Source organism: Hippopotamus amphibius, chromosome 2, assembly GCF_030028045.1.
Source record: "Hippopotamus amphibius kiboko isolate mHipAmp2 chromosome 2, mHipAmp2.hap2, whole genome shotgun sequence".
Lineage (NCBI taxonomy): Eukaryota > Metazoa > Chordata > Mammalia > Artiodactyla > Hippopotamidae > Hippopotamus > Hippopotamus amphibius.
In genome coordinates this window covers 213,883,375-213,905,633 of record NC_080187.1, presented here as the reverse complement: position 1 = coordinate 213,905,633, position 22,259 = coordinate 213,883,375, and the positions used below count along the sequence as shown (strand labels likewise).

The 22,259-nt window shown below is 37.6% G+C and overlaps 1 protein-coding gene across 2 annotated transcripts in view; it reads right to left on the bottom strand.

The window, feature by feature from the left end:
- REC114 (REC114 meiotic recombination protein) overlaps nucleotides 1–22,259 on the bottom strand; it is a 109,039-nt gene that overhangs the window by 19,327 nt on the left and 67,453 nt on the right. The window contains exon 3 of one of the 2 annotated variants that reach the window (XM_057723258.1): nucleotides 343–426. The exons of the other annotated variant lie outside the window; for it this stretch is intronic. Within the exon in view, the coding sequence (XP_057579241.1) occupies nucleotides 343–426 (84 nt within the window). The remainder of the gene's footprint in view (nucleotides 1–342; nucleotides 427–22,259) is intronic. 2 annotated transcript variants of the gene reach the window in all.

Genomic DNA, 22,259 nt, shown 5'->3' with positions numbered 1-22,259 from the left:
TAAACACCTAAATAGCAAGACAAACAATGATGTAACTCCACCTCCTCCCAGCTTGTGCTGGGGGATGGAGAATGGTTGCACAGCTTTGTCAGACAGTTATTGACAGATCAATCACAGCCCTGGCTCTTCAGCAACACCCTCTCACTAACTACGCTTCTGCTTCTCAACAGTCCTTGTTTCATGTTTTGCTCATAATGCAAACCTTTCTTAAACAAACGTGTTCTTCCCAGTACCATTTCACCTGCAAAGAGAAGCTCCTGCACCCACTCCCATGCACACTTAGCAGATGATGAGAAGGGTACCATCAGTTGTTTAAAAACAGTTGGCCACACAGCATCTTGCCTTTATCGTTGTTCCAAACAACAGACAATCCATGCGTCTTACAATCTTCAACCAGTTCTTGCTAGCAATGAGTGAAAACCCTTCCTGAAACAAAATAATTAAGCAAAATTAGCAACAGAAGCAAAAAGGGACATGAAGAATAGCTGTGGCGCAGCTGCTTCCTATCCTAAAGTTGTCTATTTATTTATTCTGTTACTTAAGCACAATAGAAATGACTCAATATCACCAACTGCCAAGGACGGCCCTTCCAATGAGTCCCAGTATCCTAGTGCTCTTCCTGCACCATGATCTACATTAACAATCTCAGCTTTTATTCCTTTTCTTAACCTTTTCATATTGAAAATCAATAAACTATTGAAGAGAGTAAATCCCCAGTCATATTTGCTATAAAATACATTTCTACGTCTCTAGGATTTGCCAAAATACGAGTTTATAATCCCTGGAAGCCAAGGGTTTCCATTATACTAATTTATTAAGTTATCTGCCATATCCCCAACTACATAGTGAGATTTCTCTTAGTGAGAATGTTATTTTCAGATTCCTATGAATGGAAAAATTGTAGCAATTTGGTTTTGGATGGTGAATGCTTAGTTTTCATTTCAATCTGAAAAAACAAAAAAGGCAAAGAGGGCAGTAGAGGGCACACAAGTCTCAAAAGAGGGACAACTGCTAGATCCTAAAGGTGTAAAGATAAACTTTTTATGTTATTTATTAATAGAGTGGACTGTCTAATGATTATGGCCTCTCATAAGCTCAGTTACATTGTTAATAGATTCCTCAGTTACACAGCCCATTAAGTTTAGCATTTAGTAGAACTCATCCAGGGAACTGATAAGTGGACAGTATGCAAAACCATGAAACTGCATCTGCCTTGTAATGTTCGTCCATCACAGCCAAGGGAGGCTGCAGGAGGGGTGTGAGAAGTCTACAGCTCTTTAAAAAAGAAAAATTTTTTGAACCATCACAAAATCTTTCTTGCTAGATCTGAACATGATGAAAGTTACAACTTCCAAAGAAATTTGCACTCCAGGAAAACTGTGGGTTAATTCCTTTACATTTTCATTAAAAAAAGGAGAAAAAAAAAAGTCCATTCTAAAATGTTGATTCTAAGAGTTTTATCATCAATAGTTTTCATTTAATGAAAAAATAAGTTAGGCAAACTGTGATTTCTTAAAACTCTCTCAGAATTAGCAAAAAGAAAAAAAAAGTTCATTATTATATCCCTGACATGTAGACACTGGTTTAAAATGGCAGTATGTGGGGAAACTGGTGCACATACACACATTGCTAACAGGAGTGTAAACTGGTGTAACTCTTATGGAGGGCAATATGGTGATATCAAAATTATGAATGCTTTTACTCTTTAAGCCAGCAACCTCAATACTGGAGATTCACTTCACAGATGAACCTGCAAACATATGAAGTGATACATGCACAAGGTTAAGCATTTCTGTATTTTTTTTTTTTGCATTTTTTTAAAATTTCATTTATTTATTTATTATTTTTTGGGGGGTAGCATTTCTGTATTTTTAATCATAAAAGATTGGAAACAATTCAAGTATACATCAACAGTGGACTGGTTAAATAAAGTATGATACTCTATGCAATGGAATACTATACAGCTGTGGAAAAAAGGATGCTTTATATCAGTACTGTCCAGTAGAAGTATAATTTGAACTATATATGTAATTCTAAATTGTCTATTAGCCACATTTTAAAAGCAAAAAGAAATTGGTAAAATTTTAATATTTAATATATCAAAAACATTATTATTTCAGCATGCAAACATTGTAAAACGTTATTAAGATAGTTAATATTCTTTTTTTTATACTAAGTCTTTGAAATCCAATGCGTGATTCATACTTACACCACATCTCAATTTAGATGCTGTATTTTAAATGGTTCAACTGAAATGCAATCCTACCAAAACAACAGAGTTCAATTAAATAGAAAAAGATTTTACAGTGCTTCCACTTATAAACCTAAATTTAAATTAAATAAAATTTAAAATTTTGTTTTTTAGTTGCACCAGCCACATTTCAAATGCTCAGTAGCCACATATGGCCTGTAGCTCCCTTCCCAGACAATGCAGGTCTATATGTATTGATCTGTGAGATATACTGTTCAGCAGAGAAGTAAACTGCAGAACAATGTCCATGATGTGTATAAGGAAGGGAAGGAACATACAATGTATATTCTTATTATTTGCTTGTATTTACATTTTAAAAATTGGAAGGATTAGTACATGAGACTAATAAAAATAGTTATCTGTAGAAAGTGGGAATGAACAGTGCAGATGGGGCAGGGGCTGAAGTAAAACTTACTATATATCTTTTTATATTGTTTTGATTTTTGAACCACATTAAGCCTCATATGCATGCATGTGGGAATATCTGGGCAAACAAGGATTCCCATTCCAATATGGCATAAACTCAAGGAAGAGGTGAAAGCAGGACCTAATAAATGATAAGTCTGTGGGAACTCTGTACTATCTTTACAACTTTTCTGTAAATCCAAAGCTATTATAGAATAAAAAGTTTATTAGAAAAGAAATAAGCAGTTCTTGGCCCTGACGTGACCTCCACTTTGGGTCCTATGAGACACTGTCACCTGGCTAGTTCATAGATCCCTCTGTGTCAACTTGCCCAGACTGGGACAGTTTTTCTCCAAACACATTGCCATTCCCACATGTTGCCACCTCTGTGAATGGCACCATGAACACTAGCCAGTCACCCCAAGTGATCAACCTGGTATCCTGCAGGACTCCTTTCCTCACTCCTCCCTCAACACCAATCAATCCCCAGGTCTTAGAGGTCCAGTCCCCAAACAGCTTTTTCATCTCATCATCCTCCCCACTTACACTGTCACTGCTGCATCTGGCTGCTCCTCACACCTGGATTTCGTTGTATCGCTTGTTCCTGAGATGGCCTTCATTTTTCACCGATCTTTTAAAACCCCGCTTCATCTCAATCATTGCCCACAAGGCAAAGCTGGCTGACTTCTCAGAATTCTATGCTCTCTCAGGATCTTAATATACTTATCACGCTATATTGTAACTAGTTACATTTCTTTGTCCCTGATAAGAATGAGGAGGAATCCCTAGGCAGGATGAGGGAGGTTCTAGAACGTCTTATTACCCCTTGAGTCCTCACGAACTATCACAATGTTTAGTGAATGCTACTAGACCAGCTCCAGCAGCCCCTCAGTTCAGGGCTCTGCAGTGGCTATGCTGGGAATGGTATGACCTTCCCTCCTGACACCACCTCTGAAGGGAGCCGTTTTATGGCTCTTCCTCTTCGATGTGGCCAAACCATCTTTCTTTAGAACTTTACACATCTCCTCCCTATGCCTCTTCCCCCTGACTTTTAAGCTAACTTACCTCTAACCACTGCTCATTTCACTCTAATCTCAACTGGGACACACTATTACATGTTCCCATAGCACTGTACTTTTTTCTTTCACAGTATTTATCACTGTGTGTGTGTGTGTGTGTGTGTGTGTGTGTGTGTGTGTAGTGATTATCTGCTTACTGTTTATTTTTTCACTAGACTATAACCCCATACAGGCAGGGCTATGCTTGTTTTGCTTATTATTATACATATAACACCTATTATAGTCCTCGACACTTGAAGATGCTTCAGTAAGTTTTGAGTGAATGAAAGAACGAAACTTTATGAAGATTAACAAAATATTTCATGCCAATATCATTTCTTGGGAGCAATGAGATCCACAAATTTATTACCCGTACAATGATGCAGAACATATTACTTTTTTTTCTTTTACTTATTATAATTTTTTTTTTTTGGCCCATGCCATGCAGCTTGTGGGATCTTAGTTCCCTGACCAGTGATCGAACCCATGCCCTCAGCAGTGAAAGCACAGAGTCCTGACCACTGGACCACCAGGGAATCCCCTACTTATAGTAACCTTATTCAAGATTCAGGAAGAGCTTTTTCATCCTAATGTTCTGGGATATAGTAAAGCAGTCTGTGTACCTAACCACGTGTCATTCACATATTCCTACATTTTAATAATTGATCTCCTTATCTTCGAAAATCCACCTCTTAGAATCTCCTTTAAGGCTTATCCTTCTGGTGAATTCAGTTCAGTTCAACCGATGGCTCTTCTGTGCTGCCTTTTCTAACTTTCTCGGTTAAGTGACCTGCTCTGTGCTCCCACAGCACACTGTACCTGCTGCTGCTGAAACACTCACCATCACTGAGCTCCTACTATGGCAGCCACTGTGCTAGAGGTTAATAAAAAAAAGACACAGAATCTTCCCAAGTGGAAGGCAGAATGCATCACATTCACCCAGGGAGCTTCTCACCCTGGTGCCTGGGATACTGTTCCCCAACGTGGCCAAAAATCACTGCCTAAGAAGCCACTGTTAACTGATGAGTCTCATATGCCTTGGAAGTGCTAGGATAGAAAAATAGTTTGGAATTGATAGTATAGGGTGGGAAGGAAGAGAAAGTGGAGCACTCTAGGAAATAGAAAAAAGACAAAGAATAGAAGCCAATATCAAGAACTTTTGTGTATGACAGAGGAGTATGGAAACTTAGAGGAGTGAGACTTTCTAGTAGAGAATGGTCAACAGTGTCAGGTGATGCCTAGGGATGGAGTAAAAATAAGGGCTGGAAAGTCTGCCCTGAATTCAGCAGCTGGGAGGCACTGTGCACTGTAACATCTGCGTATACATCTGTCATTCTATCCCTCCCTTTTTAGTTCCCACTTTATTGCAAACTCCATGAGAGCAAGAACTATGTTCCATTCATCTTTGTTATCTTGCATGTCTACTGAATAAAAAAAGAATGCCAATCTCTGACAGCCTCCATTTCCTCCAGACATACTTTGACCCATCCCCTCACGCTGCCCAGCTCTGCACAGTCTCCCTGAGGTGCAGTGGCCAGAACGCCACATGACTCCAAGGTGGGGCACCACACAGCACTTTTATATAAAGAAAGCCTCAGGCTTTGACTTTCAAATATTATAAATTATGAACTTCGTTTCCAGATTTTAGTTATCCATGTTCTCCTTGGCCCCTGTTGTTTTACAAATAAGAGTTACCATAAAGATAAAACAAAAGGAAGCCACCAAAATAAGAGAGAAAAGGACCTAAAGAAATGACTGCAGAGGTCAGATGTAGACAACTGACAATCTCATGTCCACAGCTGGTGGAAAAAACTACCTGTGTCCTCACCCTAACCAAGCCTGTTTCCCTCGCTGTTGATTCTATCATTGAGCCAGTTTCTTTAGTGCTTCAGACACCTCTCAGGTCTGACTTCATCTACGAGTTCGAGCAAGCAAGCCAAAAGGGCATCACAGAGTCCCGGTATTTAGCTAGGTGAATTAGCTTTAAAACCTTGCCAGATATGATCATAAGTGCCTTGAAGAAAACACAGCATTTTACTTTTAGGGAAATACCAATGAAAAAATGCTTACATCTGCTACAAATACCCTGATTGAAAGGAAAACAGCATAGGAGAATATGGTTACAAAAATAACTGGATGACTAACCATTTGACAATCCACAATCCGAGTCCCCAAGCCCAGGGTATCAAAAAGGGTTCTCCATGAACGTGAGGCTTTTAGGTGCCAGATGATTTATTTGAAAAGTAGATCCTGGCTTAAGCTTCAGGGTTGTGTTTCTAACTCACTTTCCCTGGAGTTCAGGGTTTGTGAGGTTCAAATTACACTGAAAACAGGAAAGAAAATATCCATGATAAAGTAGCTGCTGCAGAATATGAAGGTAACAATGTGCAGAAAGAAGTGAGCAAAAGAATTGGATTTTTTAAACTTAAAATGTCAACAACCATAACCAATTGTTATTTATTAAGGAAATAAAGGAAAAAAAGATAGATAATAAAAATAATTTATAGTTGGTTTGAGGATTAGATTTTGACCTTAGACTTGAATATGGATCTTTCTGCTACATTCAGAAACACACAATATTGTGCTTGGAGAAGAAATAACTGTCTTACTTGGAAGGAACTACACCACACTTTGCATGAAGATAAACAACATCCTGTCTCAGCTGAAACTAACATGCCCATTTCAATAACTTGCTTCATTTTAGAGTTATATTTTTCCTAATTTGTAAGAGATATATAAACAATTGGCGTCATGCTGAAATACAGGCTGTTTGGAAGGCATAAGATAAATAAAAAATTTTTTAAAAAGTCAACAAAATAAAGATTACTATGTTTTAGAATGTTTAACATTTCAGAAACCACAATATGCTGTGAGAAGTCACAATGTGTTCCAAAAATATTTATTAAGGATTTAATAGGTACCAGGTTATGTGCCAGATTCTATGATTCAAAGTCAAATAACACATGGCCCCCACCCTCAGGGACTGATAGTCTCAGGATATCAGACAAATAACCACTAAGCTGTAACAATCAATGTGGCAAGGTCCATGTTTCTGCAGAGGCACAGAGAAGAGGCGTTAGATTATAAAGCCCAGAGGAAATGACCCGTGAACTGATTTTTAAGAAACTTTTATTTTGAAATAACATTTATTTTTAACTCTGCAATGTAGATTTTCAGACATATATGACAGTAGAGAAAACAGTAAAAACAGTATGATGAACTACGATGCAACTATCTTCCAGTCACAGTCTTCATAATATGGCCAATCTTATTTCAGAATTCTTTAATGTCATCAAATATCTGTGCCATTGTTCGCATTTCTGATTTTATTTTATGTTGCTTCATTTTTTGGAATAGGGATTCAAATAAGACCCATATATTGTGACAAGTAATAGGTCTCGTAAGTCTTTTTCAAACTACTGGTTCTTCCTTTTATCTCTTTTTTCCCCTTACATTTTGTTTTGGTTTAAGAAACTGGGTCATCAGTCCTATAGATGAGGGATTGGCAGGGGTTTCTGCTGTTGTCTACTGTAAAGGGCCAGTGAGTAAATGTTTTAGGCTTTGCAGTCTCTGTTACAACTGCTCAGCTCTGCCCCGGTAGCATGCAAGCAGCCACAGGTGAATGAACATGACTGTGTTCCAACAAAACTTTATTTGTGGCCACTGGAATTTGAATTTAATATAATTTTCACATCTTGCACAATATTACTCTTTTGGTCTTTTTTCCAACCATTTAAAAATGTAAAAACTATTTTTAACTCACAAGCCACAAAAAAAAAACCCAAAAAAACAAACAAAAAAAACAGCCAACGGGTCAGATCTGTCCCATGGGCCATACTTCGCCCACCCCTACTCTAGAGTTCGCCTCGCTAAATTTTGTTACTGTATTCTTATTGTTTTTTAATAGGTACCTCTGTCTCTTGTGATTCCTATAGATTGGTAATCAGATCAAGAAGCTTGATCAGTTCAAGTTTGACTCCCCCCCCCCGCCCCCAATTTTGTACCTACTTCCTACGTGGTGGTGTGTGATTCCACAGGAACGCCTTTTTGTCTTTTTTTGGTGAAGTTAGCAGCCACTGATCATCACTGCCTAGACCCATTAACTTCATCAGTGGCTGAAAAAGGATGTGTTAGTTTTTTCATTCATTCTTCATTTATGAGCTGATATACATCTATAAAGAGAAACACTGCTTCGTTACTCTAGGTAAAATAGGAAAGGCAGGATAAATGCTTGCTTCTTTTCTTTCATTTGCCAGCTTTCAAAATAATAAGGTGGCTCCCTAGTACCCTCCAACAATGACAATGAGGAGTGTTTCTTAGAAGTATCATTTGAAACTCACAAATTTAAATATATTTGCTGTTTCAATCCGCTGCAGTTACTGATCCTCAAATTGTCTCTCTTTGGCTAGTGAAAACCTTTTCAAGTTGACTCCTGCGTTCTGACATGCGTTTAGTAATCTTAAGGTATCAGAAGCTCGGCTGCCTCCGTTTCTTCCTGCGTAGATGATGAGACCACATAGGTCTTCAGCCGTCAGTGATTTAGCCTCACCCACTCGTATTCCAAGGGTCACAGCATGCATAGTCTTCTAGTTTCGTTGTAGATGTTATCCATGGATCTTTGGCTTTGCATCCCTATTTCATCAATTTTTATGGGGAGATTTGAGGAGATTCAAAAGCCATGATGCCATTTCTGGCCAAGAAGGAATTAAGAGGGTCAAAAATTCTACTCTGTCATAAACAACTAGAAACTTGGACAAATTACTGGAAACAACTGTTGCCAGACAGTGGAAAGCAGGTAGTGCAGGACTGTGATACTTGATAAAAGGGTAACAAACGAAGTGAGCCCTAAACAAAGGGCAGGATATACATGTTCACAGACTGGATTACAATATGTTAAAATTTAATTCTCTCCAAATTGACATACAGATCTAAAGAAATCCCAATTAAAATCTTGTAGAAATTTGTAGATCCGTTTCTAAAATTTACATGGAGGGACTTCCCTGGCGATCCAGTGGTAAAGAATCCATCCTGCAATGCAAGGCATGCAGGTTTGATCCCTGGTTGGGAAACTAAGATCCCATATGCTGCAGAGCAACTAGGCCTGCATGCCATAACTACTGATTCCACGCACCACAATTGGAGGGCCTGCGTGACGCAAACTACAGAGCCCACATGCTCTGGAGCCCGGCACCACAGCTACAGCGCTCATGCGCCCTGAAGCCCATGCACCACAACTAGAGAAGAGAAAGCCTGCGTGCCACAACTAGAGAGAAGCCCACCTCCCACAACACGAAGATCCCGTGTGCCACAACTAAGACCCAACACAGCCAAAAAAATAATAATAAAAAATAAATAAAATTCATATGGAAATGCAAAGGACCTAGAATAGCCAAACTAAGCTTGAAAATGGCAGAATTGGAAGACCTTTACCACCAGTTTCAAGAGCATTATAAAATTAGGGTAATCAAGATAGTATGGTTTTGGCATAAGAACAGGCATACAGATTCATGTCACAGAATAGACTCCAAAAACAGATCCTCACATACATGCGCAATTGACTTCAATAAAAGTGCCACAATAATTCAATGAAGAAAGTACAGTATTTTCTTTTTTTAATTAATTTATTTATTTTTTGGGGGGTACACCAAGTTCAATCATCTGTTTTTATACACATATATAATTCAATGAAGAAAGTACAGTATTTTCAATAAATGGTGCTGGGACAACTGAATTACTCATGTGGGGAAAAAATAACCTTGACCCTTACCTCACATCATATACAAAAATTAACTGAAAATAAATTATAGGCCTAAATATACTAGCTAAAACTATAAAACTTATAAAATAAAACAGAGAATCTTGGCAACCTTGGGGTAGGAAAAGATTTCTTACATAGCACACAAAAAGTATGAACCATAAAGAAACATTTCATAAACAGAACTTCCGAAAATTTTAAATCTTTAGCTTTTCCAAAGACAAATGTTAAGAAGATGAAAAAGTAAGCCACAGCTTGGCAGAAAATATTCACAATACATATATCAGACAAAGGTCTTAAATTCAGAATATATACATATTTCAAAAACCTCTGACAGACAACTCAATAGGCAAAAGAGATAATTCACAAAGGAGGTTATGTTAATGGCTAAACACATTAACAGATACTCAACATTCATTACCAGAGAAACGTAAATTAAAATCACAATGAGATACCATTAAAAACCCAACAGGCTGGCTAAAATTAAAAAGACTAACAATACCAAGTGCTGCCTAGGATATGAAGCAACTGGAAGACTCATGCATTGCTGGTCAGTTTATAACTGTACAACTACTTTGGAAAACACTTTGGCAGTTTCTTATAAAGTTAAAACATACCTACCATACTATCCAGCAATTTCACTCTTAGGAATACAAAAAGTTGTATACTACAACAAAAAACAAAAAACCACTTGTACACCAATATTCATAATAGCTTTAATCATAAAAGCCTCAAACTAGAAACAACTCAAATGCCCAGGAACATAAAATTGGGTAATTTGTGGAATATGAATAAGCTGGAATACAACTCTTCAATAAGAGAGAATGAGCTACAATAACATGAGTGAATCTCAAAAACATACTAAGTGAAAAAAGCCAGACATGTAAGAGTTCATAGGATTTTGATTATGTGAAACTCTAGGAAATGCAAATTTAATCTATACTAACAGAAAGCAGATCTGTAGCTGTCTAGGGTTAGATGTAGAGAATATTTACAGAAAAGATTCCTCCTTTTAAGGGTAATAAAAGTGCTCTACATATTGATTGTGGAGGCAGAAGTTACCTGGATGGCTTTTATTATATATAAAGGGAGGGGAGACTGTGCTGCGAACACCTTCCCAGAATCCTAGGCTGACTTTTTAAAAAGCATTTATGTATGTATGTATGCATGTATTCACTTTTTTATTTTTTGCCTCCATAGGGTCTTAGTTGTGGCATGCAGGATTTCATTGGAGCATGCGAGATCCTCCACTGTGGCACACAGGCTCCTTGTTGTGGCGCTCGGGCTTCTCTCTAGTTGTGGCCTGCGTGCTCAGTAGTTGTGATGTGTAGGCTTAGTTGCCTCGTAGCATGTGGGATCTTAGTTCCCCCACCAGGGATCGAACCTGTGTCCCCTGCACTGGAAGGTGGATTCTTAACCACTGGACCACCAGAGAAGTCCTCTAGGCTGACTTTTGAAGGACAAGTCTAAGTTAGTGGATTAAAAAGCAAGTGGTACAAATGAGCAAAGAGAGGCAAGAAATAACACAGGTAGCCAGCAATCCCACTACTGGGCATATACCCTAAGAAAATCATAATCCACAAAGATACATGTACCACAATGTTCACTGCAGCACTATTTACAATAGCCAGGACATGGAAGCAACCTAAATACCCATCAACAGATGAATGGATAAAGAAGATGTGGTATATATATACAGTGGAATATTACTCAGCCATAAAAAAGGAATGAAACTGAGTTATTTGTAGTGAGGTAGATGGGCCTAGAGTCTGTCATACAGAGTGAAGTAATCCAGAAAGAGAAAAACAAACACTGTATGCTAACGCATATATATGGAATCTTAAAAAATGGTACTGATGAACCCAGTGACAGGACAAGAATAAAGATGCAGATGTAGAGAATGGACTTGAGGACACAGGGTGGGGGGTGGGGTGAAGGGGAAGCTGGGACGAAGTGAAAGAGTAGCACTGACACACGTACATTATCAAATGTAAACTAGACAGCTGGTGGCAAGCTGCTGCTTAACACAGGGAGATCGACTCTGTGACTGGTGATGACTAAGAGGGGTGGGATAGTGAGGGTGGGAAGGAGTTGCGGGAGGGAGAGGATATGGGGATGTATGTATAAATACAGCTGATTCACTTCGTTGTATAGCAAAAACTGGCACAACAGTGTAAAGCAATTATACTGCAATAAAGAGCTTAAAAAAAAAAGAAATAACAGGATTCAGGAAGTACAAATTGTTCCATATATGGCTGAAGGAATGTATGCAGAGATAACACCATGCAAGGATAGGAGGCTGGAGAGACAGGTAGAGTCACTGAAAGGGGCCTTTTCCGTCAGGTCGAAAAGTTTGTATCTATCAAAATGTTCACATAATTCTTCTAGTTTCTGTCCACGTGGTGAAGTACATTGATTTTTTTTTTTAATATTAAGCTATCCTTGCACACTTGAAATAAACCTACTTTGTTGTAACATATTATCCTTTTTATGTTTTCAATTTGGTAATATTATGTTAAAGATTTTTACACTCATAAGAAGGTCAATAAAAGGGACTGTTCTATAATACTCCTTTTTTTGGTAAATTATTCTATTAATTTCTTTCTCATAAGAAAAGTTAGGAACTTCTCTCTTTTTCTATTGTCTGGAAGAGTTTGTGCATGATTAGTATTGATTCTTCCTTAAATGTCTCAAAGAATTCACCAGACGAGTTATAGGGCTTGAGGTTTTATTTGTGGGAAGGTCTTAAATAATGGAATTAGTTTTCTTAATAAACACTGTATTACTTAGATTTTCTATTCCTTTTTCTGTTTTGGCAAGTTATATCTTTTCAAGAAATTTGTGCATTTCATCCAAACAACCAAACTGCATGATATAAAGATGTTAAAATTATCCTCTTTTATTTCCTTAATGTTTACAGGCTCTGCAGTGATAGCCCCCTTTTCATTCCTAGTATTACATCTTCTCTATTTTTTTTTTAAATCAGTCCTTGCTAGGCTCATCAATTTTGTTAATCCTTTCAAAGCACTGATTTTTGGCTTTGTTAATTTTTTTCTATACTTGCTTTCTAATTCATTGATTTCTTCTCTGTTTCTTCCCTTCTGTTTTCCTAAGCTTGATTTGCTATTCTTTTTCCATCTTTTTAAGATCTAAGTTTAAATCACTGATTTTCAGTCTTTCATCTTTTTTTAGTATGCTTTTATAATGACTACAAAATTTCCTCTAAGCACTGCTTAGGCCAAAAAATATTCGATTTTGGCACATACTATATGCACTTGAAAAAATGTGTATGCAATCATTTTGGGTACAGTGTTCTATGTATGTTGATTAGGTCAAGACTGTTCTTTGTTTTACCTTCTATGTGCTTACTGATTTTTGCTCTACTATTTGCTATTAAGAGAGGTGTGTTAAAATTTCCCACTGTGACTGTGGATTTGTCTATTTCTTCCTAAGTATTTTTCTTACATGTTAAAAAATTTTTAAAGTTTATCCCAGTCACTTAACCTCTGCTAAGAAGGTTTTCTTTATACGTTGGCCCATCCCCAAAAGAAATACTGATTCTCTCTGTTCCCATATCTTGTGCACACCACTGTCACAGCACATACCACTCTGTCCTGGGTAGCTGCCTAGTCTATGAGGCCCTTGAGAGCAAAGGCCATATTGCACACCTCTATCTCTTAGCTCAAGAATGACATTCAAATGTTTGAAGGGGGTCAAAAAGTACAAATTTCTAGTTATAAAACAAGTCATGAAGATGTAATAGATGCCATGGTAACTATAGTTAATAATATTCTATAGCACAGAGAATGAAAGTTGCTAAGATAGTAGATCTTGAAAGTTCTCATCACAAAAAATTTTTATAACTATGTAAGATGACAGATGTTAACCAGATTATTGTGGTGATCATTTCTCAATGTAGACAAATACTGAATCAGTCCGTTGCATACATGAAACTAATTTAATGTTAATGCTACTGATACCTCAATAAAAATAAAATTTTAAAAAGAGTGATATTCAGTAGGCACTTATTGTTGAATGAGTGAAAAAATGTCCAATGGCATTAAAAAAAAGCCGTGGGTTGATTTCTTATAAACAAATATGATGATGAATCACAAACTCCCAGAAACTAGATTAAAAGTACTCTTTTAAAAGGCAGTTACAGATAACACACAAGTCAACTATTTAAGGCCAGGAAAATGAAGGTAAATGGATCATACAAATCTATCAGTGCCACTGCAAAGTAAAACTGCCATTTAGTTCAGAGGCATACCCAGCACAAACTGGAACGGGGTGGTAGTGGTGACGGTGCTAGGTGTCGCTTCTGATAAATTTAACCCCTAATATCACCTTGCCTTTGGCTGTGTGCACCAATCCTTATTACAAAACATAATACATTAGTCCATAAGGAAACATGTTTATATAATTTGCTGAATTAGTCGATGTGTCTTAAAAAATTTTAACTGTGGTAAAAAACACATAAAACTTACCATCATAATCATTTTTAAGTGTACAATCCAGTGGTTAAGTGCTAAGTACATTCACATTGTTGTACAACATATTTCCAGAACCTTTTTTTAAATTTTATTTTATTTATTTATTATTTTTTGGGGGGGTACACCAAGTTCAATCATCTGTTTTTATACACATATCTCCATATTCCCTCCCTTCCTTGACTCCCCCCCGCCCTCGAGTCCCCCCCACCCTCCCCGCCCCAGTCCTCTAAGGCATCTTCCATCCCCGAGTTGGACTCCCTTCGTTATACAACAACTTCCCACTGACTATCTATTTTACAGTTGGTAGTATATGTATGTCTGTGCTACTCTCTCGCTTCATCTCAGCTTCCCCTTCACCCCCTGCCCCCTCCCAAACCTCGAGTTCTCCAGTCCATTCTCTGTATCTGCGTCCTTGTTCTTGTCACTGAGTTCATCAGTACCATTTTTAGATTCCGTATATGTGAGTTAGCATACAATGTCTTTCTCTTTCTGACTTACTTCACTCTGTATGACAGACTGTAGTTCTATCCACCTCATTACATATAGCTCCATCTCATCCCTTTTTATAGCTGAGTAATATTCCACTGTATATATATGCCACATCTTCTGTATCCATTCATTTGTTGATGGGCATTTAGGTTGCTTCCATGTCCTGGCTATTGTAAATAGTGCTGCAATAAATATTATGGTGCAAGTTTCTTTTGGGATTATGGTTTTCTTTGGGTATATGCCCAGTAGTGGGATGACTGGATCATATGGTAGTTCTATTTGTAGTTTTTGAAGGAACCTCCAAATTGTTTTCCATAGTGGCTGTACCAACTTACAGTCCCACCAACAGTGCAGGAGAGTTCCCTTTTCTCCACACCCTCTCCAACATTTGTGGTTTCCAGATTTTGTGATGATGGCCATTCTGATCGGTGTGAGGTGATACCTCATGGTGGCTTTGACTTGCATTTCTCTGATGATTAGTGATGTTGAGCATCTTTTCATGTGTTTGTTGGCCATATGTATGTCTTCTTTGGAGAAATGTCTATTTAGGTCTTCTGCCCATTTGTGGATTGGGTTATTTGCTTTTTTGGTATTAAGCTTCATGAGCTGCTTGTATATTTTGGAGGTTAATCCTTTGTCCGTTGTTTCATAGGCAATTATTTTTTCCCATTCTGAGGGCTGCCTTTTAGTCTTGTTTATGGTTTCTTTTGCTGTGCAAAAGCTTTTAAGTTTCATGAGGTCCCATTTGTTTATTCTTGATTTTATTTCCATTATTCGAGGAAGTGGGTCAAAAAGGATCTTGCTTTGATGGATGTCATAGAGTGTTCTGCCTATGTTTTCTTCTAGGAGTTTTATAGTGTCTGGCCTTACATGTAGGTCTTTAAGCCATTTTGAGTTTATTTTTTGTGTATGGTGTTAGGAAGTGTTCTAATTTCATTCTTTTACATGTTGCTGTCCAATTTTCCCAGCACCACTTATTGAAGAGGCTTTTTTCCATTGTATATTCGTGCCTCCTTTGTCAAAGATAAGGTGCCCATATGTGTTTTCCAGAACCTTTTTATCTTGCAAAACTGAAATTCCACACCCATTAAACAACAGGTCCTCATTTGCCCCTCCCTCACCCCCTGGCAACCACCATTCTACTTTCTGTCTCTATAAATCTGACTACCCTAGGTACCTCATATAAATGGAATCATACAGTATTTGTTTTTTGGGGACTGGCTTGTTTCACAGCATAATGTCTGAGGTTCATTCATGCTGTAGCATATGTCAGACTCTCCTTCATTTTTAAGGATGAATATTATTCTCCTGCCTGGCTACTCCACATTTTGTTCAGCCATCCATCTGTTGATGGACACATGGGCTGCTTCCACCTTTTGCCCACTGTGAATAATGCCGCTATGAACGTGGGTGCACAATTATCTTCGAGACCCTGCTTTCAATTCTTTCAGATCTATACCCAGAAGTGGAATTGCTGGATCATGTGGTAGTTGTTGTCTGAATTTTTTGAGGAATCACCATATTGTTTTCTATAGCAGTTACACCATTTTGCAACCCCACTAACAGTGCACAAGGGTTCCAATTTCTCCAAATCCTCATAAACATTTACTATTTGTTGTTGTTTTATAGTAGTCATCCTAACTGATGTGAGGTGGTATCTCCTTGTGGTTTTGATTTGCACTTCTCTAATGACTGGTGGTGCTGAGCATCTTTTCAAGTACTTGTTGAAGATTAGTTATTATTCAGCTTCCCAAACCAGCAGCAGTGCATGCAGCAAGAATAATTACCTTTCTCGAGCCATAAGAATCAGACCCAAGGGCTGTTACTATAAGTTACAGTAACAGAGAGATCCAGTCATCCTTTAGGCCAAAAGATTGCCTACAAAGTACACTGCAGACGCAGGTATTCAAATATATTGAGCCAAAAGCTTATTTTACAGTTGAAATAGATGTCTATTGTTTTTATCTGCCCAGCACACATTCTTCCTTCTTCTGGGAACACATCTTGATTTTCATTTGGGAAATCACCCCTCCCTTATTCACAGCCCATGGGATTCAGACAAGACTGGCCCAGATCCGTGGGTGAGCAGGTGACTCAGGCCTCGCCTGTCAGCATATCTAATTGCTTCTGACCAAGGTGATTAGTTTATAGATAAGCATGTGATATAAATTAGAAAAATCCAAGTAAATGCTGAGATTGTTGATAAACTAGGAAGGAGGAACACTCTTTCCATTAAGATTGTAAGGTTAAAAAAAGCCTGAAGTTGCCAGGGACCACCAGGAGAGATCCTTCCTTAGAGGAAAGCAAAGCTGGGAGATAAAGACAGCAATGCAGAGACATACAGCTAATGATACTGTATCAACCCCTGGATTCAATGGTCCCAAGGGCCACTCCTATCCTTGGACATTACAGTTCCACGAGGCAATATATCATTTTGTTTAAAGGAAACTGAGTTGGGTTTCTGTTACTTGCAACCCAAAGAATTTAACTAATACATGGATTAAAGCAAACATAATTCACTTTTTAAGAGTTCAATAATCTATCCAGATTTCTCTGTCCAATTGCCACAACATTTTCAAAACTCCACATCTTCTCATTTAACAAAACACTAATTAACTAATTTTAAAAATCTTACTCTTACCTGATGTCTTAGCATAGCTGATCCCTTTTTCCTTTTAAAAACACGATTGCCTTGGCTTCTATGACCCCACACTCTCCTAGCTTTCTTCCTACCCCTTCCTTCTCTGCCACCTCCTTTGCTATCTTATTCTCCTCAAGCTACTCTTTCCATTGTTCATTTTTTTTATCCCCTCCCCAGGCTACCCTCACCACATCCACAGTCTCAATTACTATTTAAATGCCTAAGATTCCCAAATCATAGCTCTAGTGCTGACCTCTCTCTGACCTCCAAAGAACTGGGAGGCTAACTGTTAAACAGCAAAGAGGACGTGTGGAACTGACATCTCTGCTTGAGTGTCTCAAAGACACCTCAAATTCCAACTGTCCAGAACCAGAGCCGTGGTCATCACACACACCCAGCTGCCAGGGTGGCTCTTCTCTGGAGTCCCCTAACCACAATGAATGATGCTACCTTCAGTTGAGCTGCATTAGCCAGAGACCTGGAAGTTTCCCTTCACACTCCTCTCTCCTACTCCCATTTCCAATCTGTCACTAGTTACTGATTTTAGCTTTAAATATCTCTTCAATCAATCCATTTCTTTCCATCCTAGTACAAGCCACCATTTTCTTAATTTACTAACTAGCCTCCTGAAGTATCTTCTTGCCCACCCACCTCTTCTCTACACTACTGTGAGATCGTTTTTATCTAAAGAACACAACTGGCCCTGTCACTCCCCTGCTTAGAATCCTTTCATAGTGTCCTATTTCTCTCAGAATAAAAACCAAATCTTTTATACGATCTGAAAAGTAAAAAGTGGGAAGGGTGAAGTACATAAAAACCTGCATATCTAGTTTATAAATAGAGGACTTTTGAAGATCATAAACTGCTAAGAAATCTTAAGGACTATTAAGGACCTGAAACCTCTTAAGACAAAGGTCTAAGGACACAGAAGAAGCCTCTGTTCGGGTGAAGTTCTCTCAACTCCCTCCCCCAATATGGATGTTGGGAGCAATGGAATCCACAGGTGTGGTCTCAGAAAAATACTGCAATTTGGGGGCCCATAAACATCCTTTACAACATCTCTTTGAGTAAGCCTTGGCCCAGAATGCTGTCTCATTTCCATTGCATGGGGTACTTCATTCATCAATATGTTCTTCAAAGTTTTGCTGGTCTACCTTAATTTACTCTTCCTCAGGACTCAGCCTGGAAGCTCAGGTAGGAAGCAATCCTACCTCCCTAGGAAACCTTTCCATATCCCTACTTTTAACATAAAAATACATATACACACATATATATACATATAGAGTATCTATGTGTAATGGAAAAATCAAAAGGTTAAAAAATATTTCACACTAAAGAGTAGATCCCCCTCAAAATGCAGGTGGCCAACGGACACATGAAAAGAGGTTCAACATTGCTAACCATCAGGGAAACGCAAATCAAAACCACTATGAGATATCACCTCACACCTGTCAGAATAGCTATCATTAAAAAGAACACAAATAACAAATATTGGCAACATTTGGAGAAAAGGGAACCATCGTACACTTGGTGGGAATGTAAACTGGTGCAGCCACTGTAGAAAACAGTATGGAGGTTTCTCAAAACACTAAAAATAGAGCTACCATATGACCCAGCAATTCTACTCCTGGGTGTATATCTGAAAAAAACCCAAAAACACTAATTGGAAAAGATACACGCACCCCAATGTTCAGCATTATTTACAGTTGCCAAGATATGGAAGCAATCTAAGTGTCCATCAAAAGATGAATGGATAAAGAGAATGTGGGGTGTGTGTGTACACATACACACACACACACACACACACACACACACACACACACACACACACAATGGACTACTACTCAGCCATAAAAAAAAGGATGAAATTTTGCCTTTTGCAGCAACAAGGATGGACTTGGAGGGTATTATGCCAAGTGAAATAAACTCAGTCAGAGAAAGACAAGTACTGTATGATATCACTTACATGTAGAATCTAAAAAATACAACAAACTGATGAATATAATCGAAAACAAGGAGACTCACAGATATAGAGAACAAACTAATGGTTACCAGTGGGGGGTGGGGAGGGATGACTATACAGGGGGTGGGGAGTGGGAAGTACAAACTATTAGGTATAAAATAAGCTACAAGGATATACTGTACAACAGAGAATACAGCCAATATTTTATTACTATAAATGGAGTATAACCTTTAAAAATTGTGAATCACTGTATTGTACACCTGTAACTTATATAATATTGTACAGGAACTATACTTCAATTAAAAAAAATAAATCTAATGAGATTAAAAATTCAGCTCCTCAGTTAAACTAACCACATTCCAAAAGCTTAATAGGCATAGGCACATGTGGCTACTGGACCATATTGGACAGTAAGGATTTCCATCATCACAGATATTTCTAATGGGCTGTGCTTATCCATGGTAATACTCACTTAAAATCAATTTTTTTAAACGGTAAATTAAAAAAAAAAAAAAAAAGAGTAAGTCCTCTTCTGTCTTTCAGCCACCCAGTTCCCCTCCCTGAGCAACCATTGAAACCAAGTTCTTATAAAGCCTCTAGATAAACAAGAAGATATGCACACATGATATATTTTATCTAAATTATACACATACATAGTTTCCATTTCTGTGGATAATCTTTTTATATCCTTTGCCCTTTTGAAAAATTGAGTTATAATTTATTAATTGCAGCATTCTTTATATAATCCAAGAAATGAACACTTTGACTTGAATTTTCTTTTTTTGTTTTTCATTTTTTTTTTAAACTTTATGGTATTTTCTCTATGCAGAAAATTTTGATTTTTTTAATGTAGCAAACTTCATCAATTTTTTTTATAGATTCTGGGTTTCTGGGTTTTTATATCCGATTTAGAAAGGCCTTCCTTACTCTAAAATTTTTCTAGTTTGGTTATGGATTTTATCGGACGTACCAAAGTTCTCCACTTTTACACAGTCAGTATCTCTTGATCTTTTCCTTGTTAATTTAGAAAATCCTAAGTTCCAAACTTATGAAGTTAGTACACAAATTTATATAAGTACCTTCTCTCAGACCTGTACTGCTTCTTTCTGTAATCAATTAATTAATTAATTAATTTTTATTTTATTGGCTGTGTTGGGTCTTTTTTGCTGTGTGAGGGCTTTCTTTAGTTGTGGTGAGTGGTGGCTTCTCTTTGTTGTGGTGTGCAGGCTCCTCACTGTGGTGGTCTCTCTTGTGGAGCACGGGCTCTAGGCATGTGGGCTTCAGTAGTTGCAGCACACGGGCTCAATAGCTGTGGTGCACGGGCTTAGCTGCTCCGTGGCACGTGGGATCTTCCTGGAGCAGGGATTGAACCCGTGCCCCCTGCATTGGCAGGCAGATTCTTAACAACTGCGCCACCTACAAAGCCCCAGACCTGTACTGCTTTTGATCTCCTAAGGGGCACCTAAGTTTGATGCGTGATCATTAGTTTCTCAGGCATATAAGACAGGATTTATAAAATCCCTTCATTCACTTACATTTATCCCCCCAAAGATTCACAGTTGTAACAACGATTCTACAAATGACTGAAATTTAGTTTTGATAAAGAAATAAGTATGGCTGAATTAAACTATAATTGTTGTCAAACCAAGTATGTCCACATTGTTCACAGTGGACATCAATTTCTGATCCAGCTCCTGAAGTACTAAATACAGCACTTCCGTTGCATTCATTCCTAGTGGCACTTCAGCCATGTTATATGAGCACCACAGGCATCTTTTTAAACTTTTAAGTTTTAGATTTCACAAGTAGTAGTAATTATAACAGTGCAGTGAACCAGCTGAGCTAGGTATAATGCTACCTCTTGCTATTTCAGTGCAGCTTAGACAATACTAAGTGACATTAAAAGCAGAATCAAGACAACGTGGCAAAGCTTTTTTAAAAAAGAGAAGGGTCACAATTCAGAATCTTACTTCTTAGTTCTCTACCTTCCATTATTAGAAAATGTGTATGACAAAACACCAAATACAAAAAGAAAAGCTTTTAGCTTCTACGAAATAACAAAGCTTTCCTTAATTTTAATTTATGGGGCCTGCTATAAGTTTTCTGCATAAAATGACTAAATCAATATGAACACATTTATTTATAAAAAGAAAAAGCAGTGGGATGTTAATTCTTTGTCAGTTTGGAAAGGATGTTCTCTGCCCAAAACACATTTCTCAGGCATGCCCCCTTCAAATGCTCCATCAGTAGGAATAAAAATAAAAAGAAAGCCTTTTCAAATTAAGAGTACAACGTTAAAGAGCTACAATAAGTGAACTATAATCGGAATTTTCTATGAACTATAGCCAGGTTAAGAAAAAGAACCAGAGCTGAACACTGAATAAGAAAAGGCTCTATTTAGGGCAAAGGGCACTGGTTAAAAAAAAATAATAAAAGAATCCCAACTAGCCTCTACCAAAGATATGCTCGGAAAATTTACACAGCAATAGGAAAAAAAAATTATTTTCGTAAGCATCTTGGCAGATTTAGCAAATTTGAGACAAATAGGTTGAGTACACATGGTAGGACTTGAACAATAATAACACACACATATTTAACTGGTAAACTGAGATTGACCAAATGCCAAATCAAATTACAGAGAAATTTAAAACTTTGATATATGAAGACTACCACGGACCATGAATGTAGGATCATTCACAAATATTTACATGGTTCCTACTACATTGTAGGAACAGTGCAAGGTAAATGGGATTAAAAGATAAACACGCAGTGAGAATTCACACACTAGTGAGGAAGACAACACGCAACAGAGAAGGGGGAGAAGTCATTCTAGAAAGTGAGGGTGGCAAATACAAATGTACAGAGGAGTAGAGGAATATGACATGAACAAGGAATATAATGTAATTTAGTTTGACCACAGAAAAGGATGAAATATTGTTGCAGAAATCTAGACAACCCAAGGTCCAGTGTTTCTTAATCCAAATTAAAATAGAATAAAATAAAAAGTTTATATTCTCTAACAAAATCCATTAAGACAAAACATAAAATTTTTTATGCAGCATATATGTCTAGCTAATGCTTTAATAAATAACAACAACAACAACAAAACAATGTAAACAGCTTATTACAGGGCAACCCAACATGGAAAATCAGCAGTTAGTCTGCTCCTCTCACTGCCCTCCTCCAAAAGTGTATTTCTTTCTT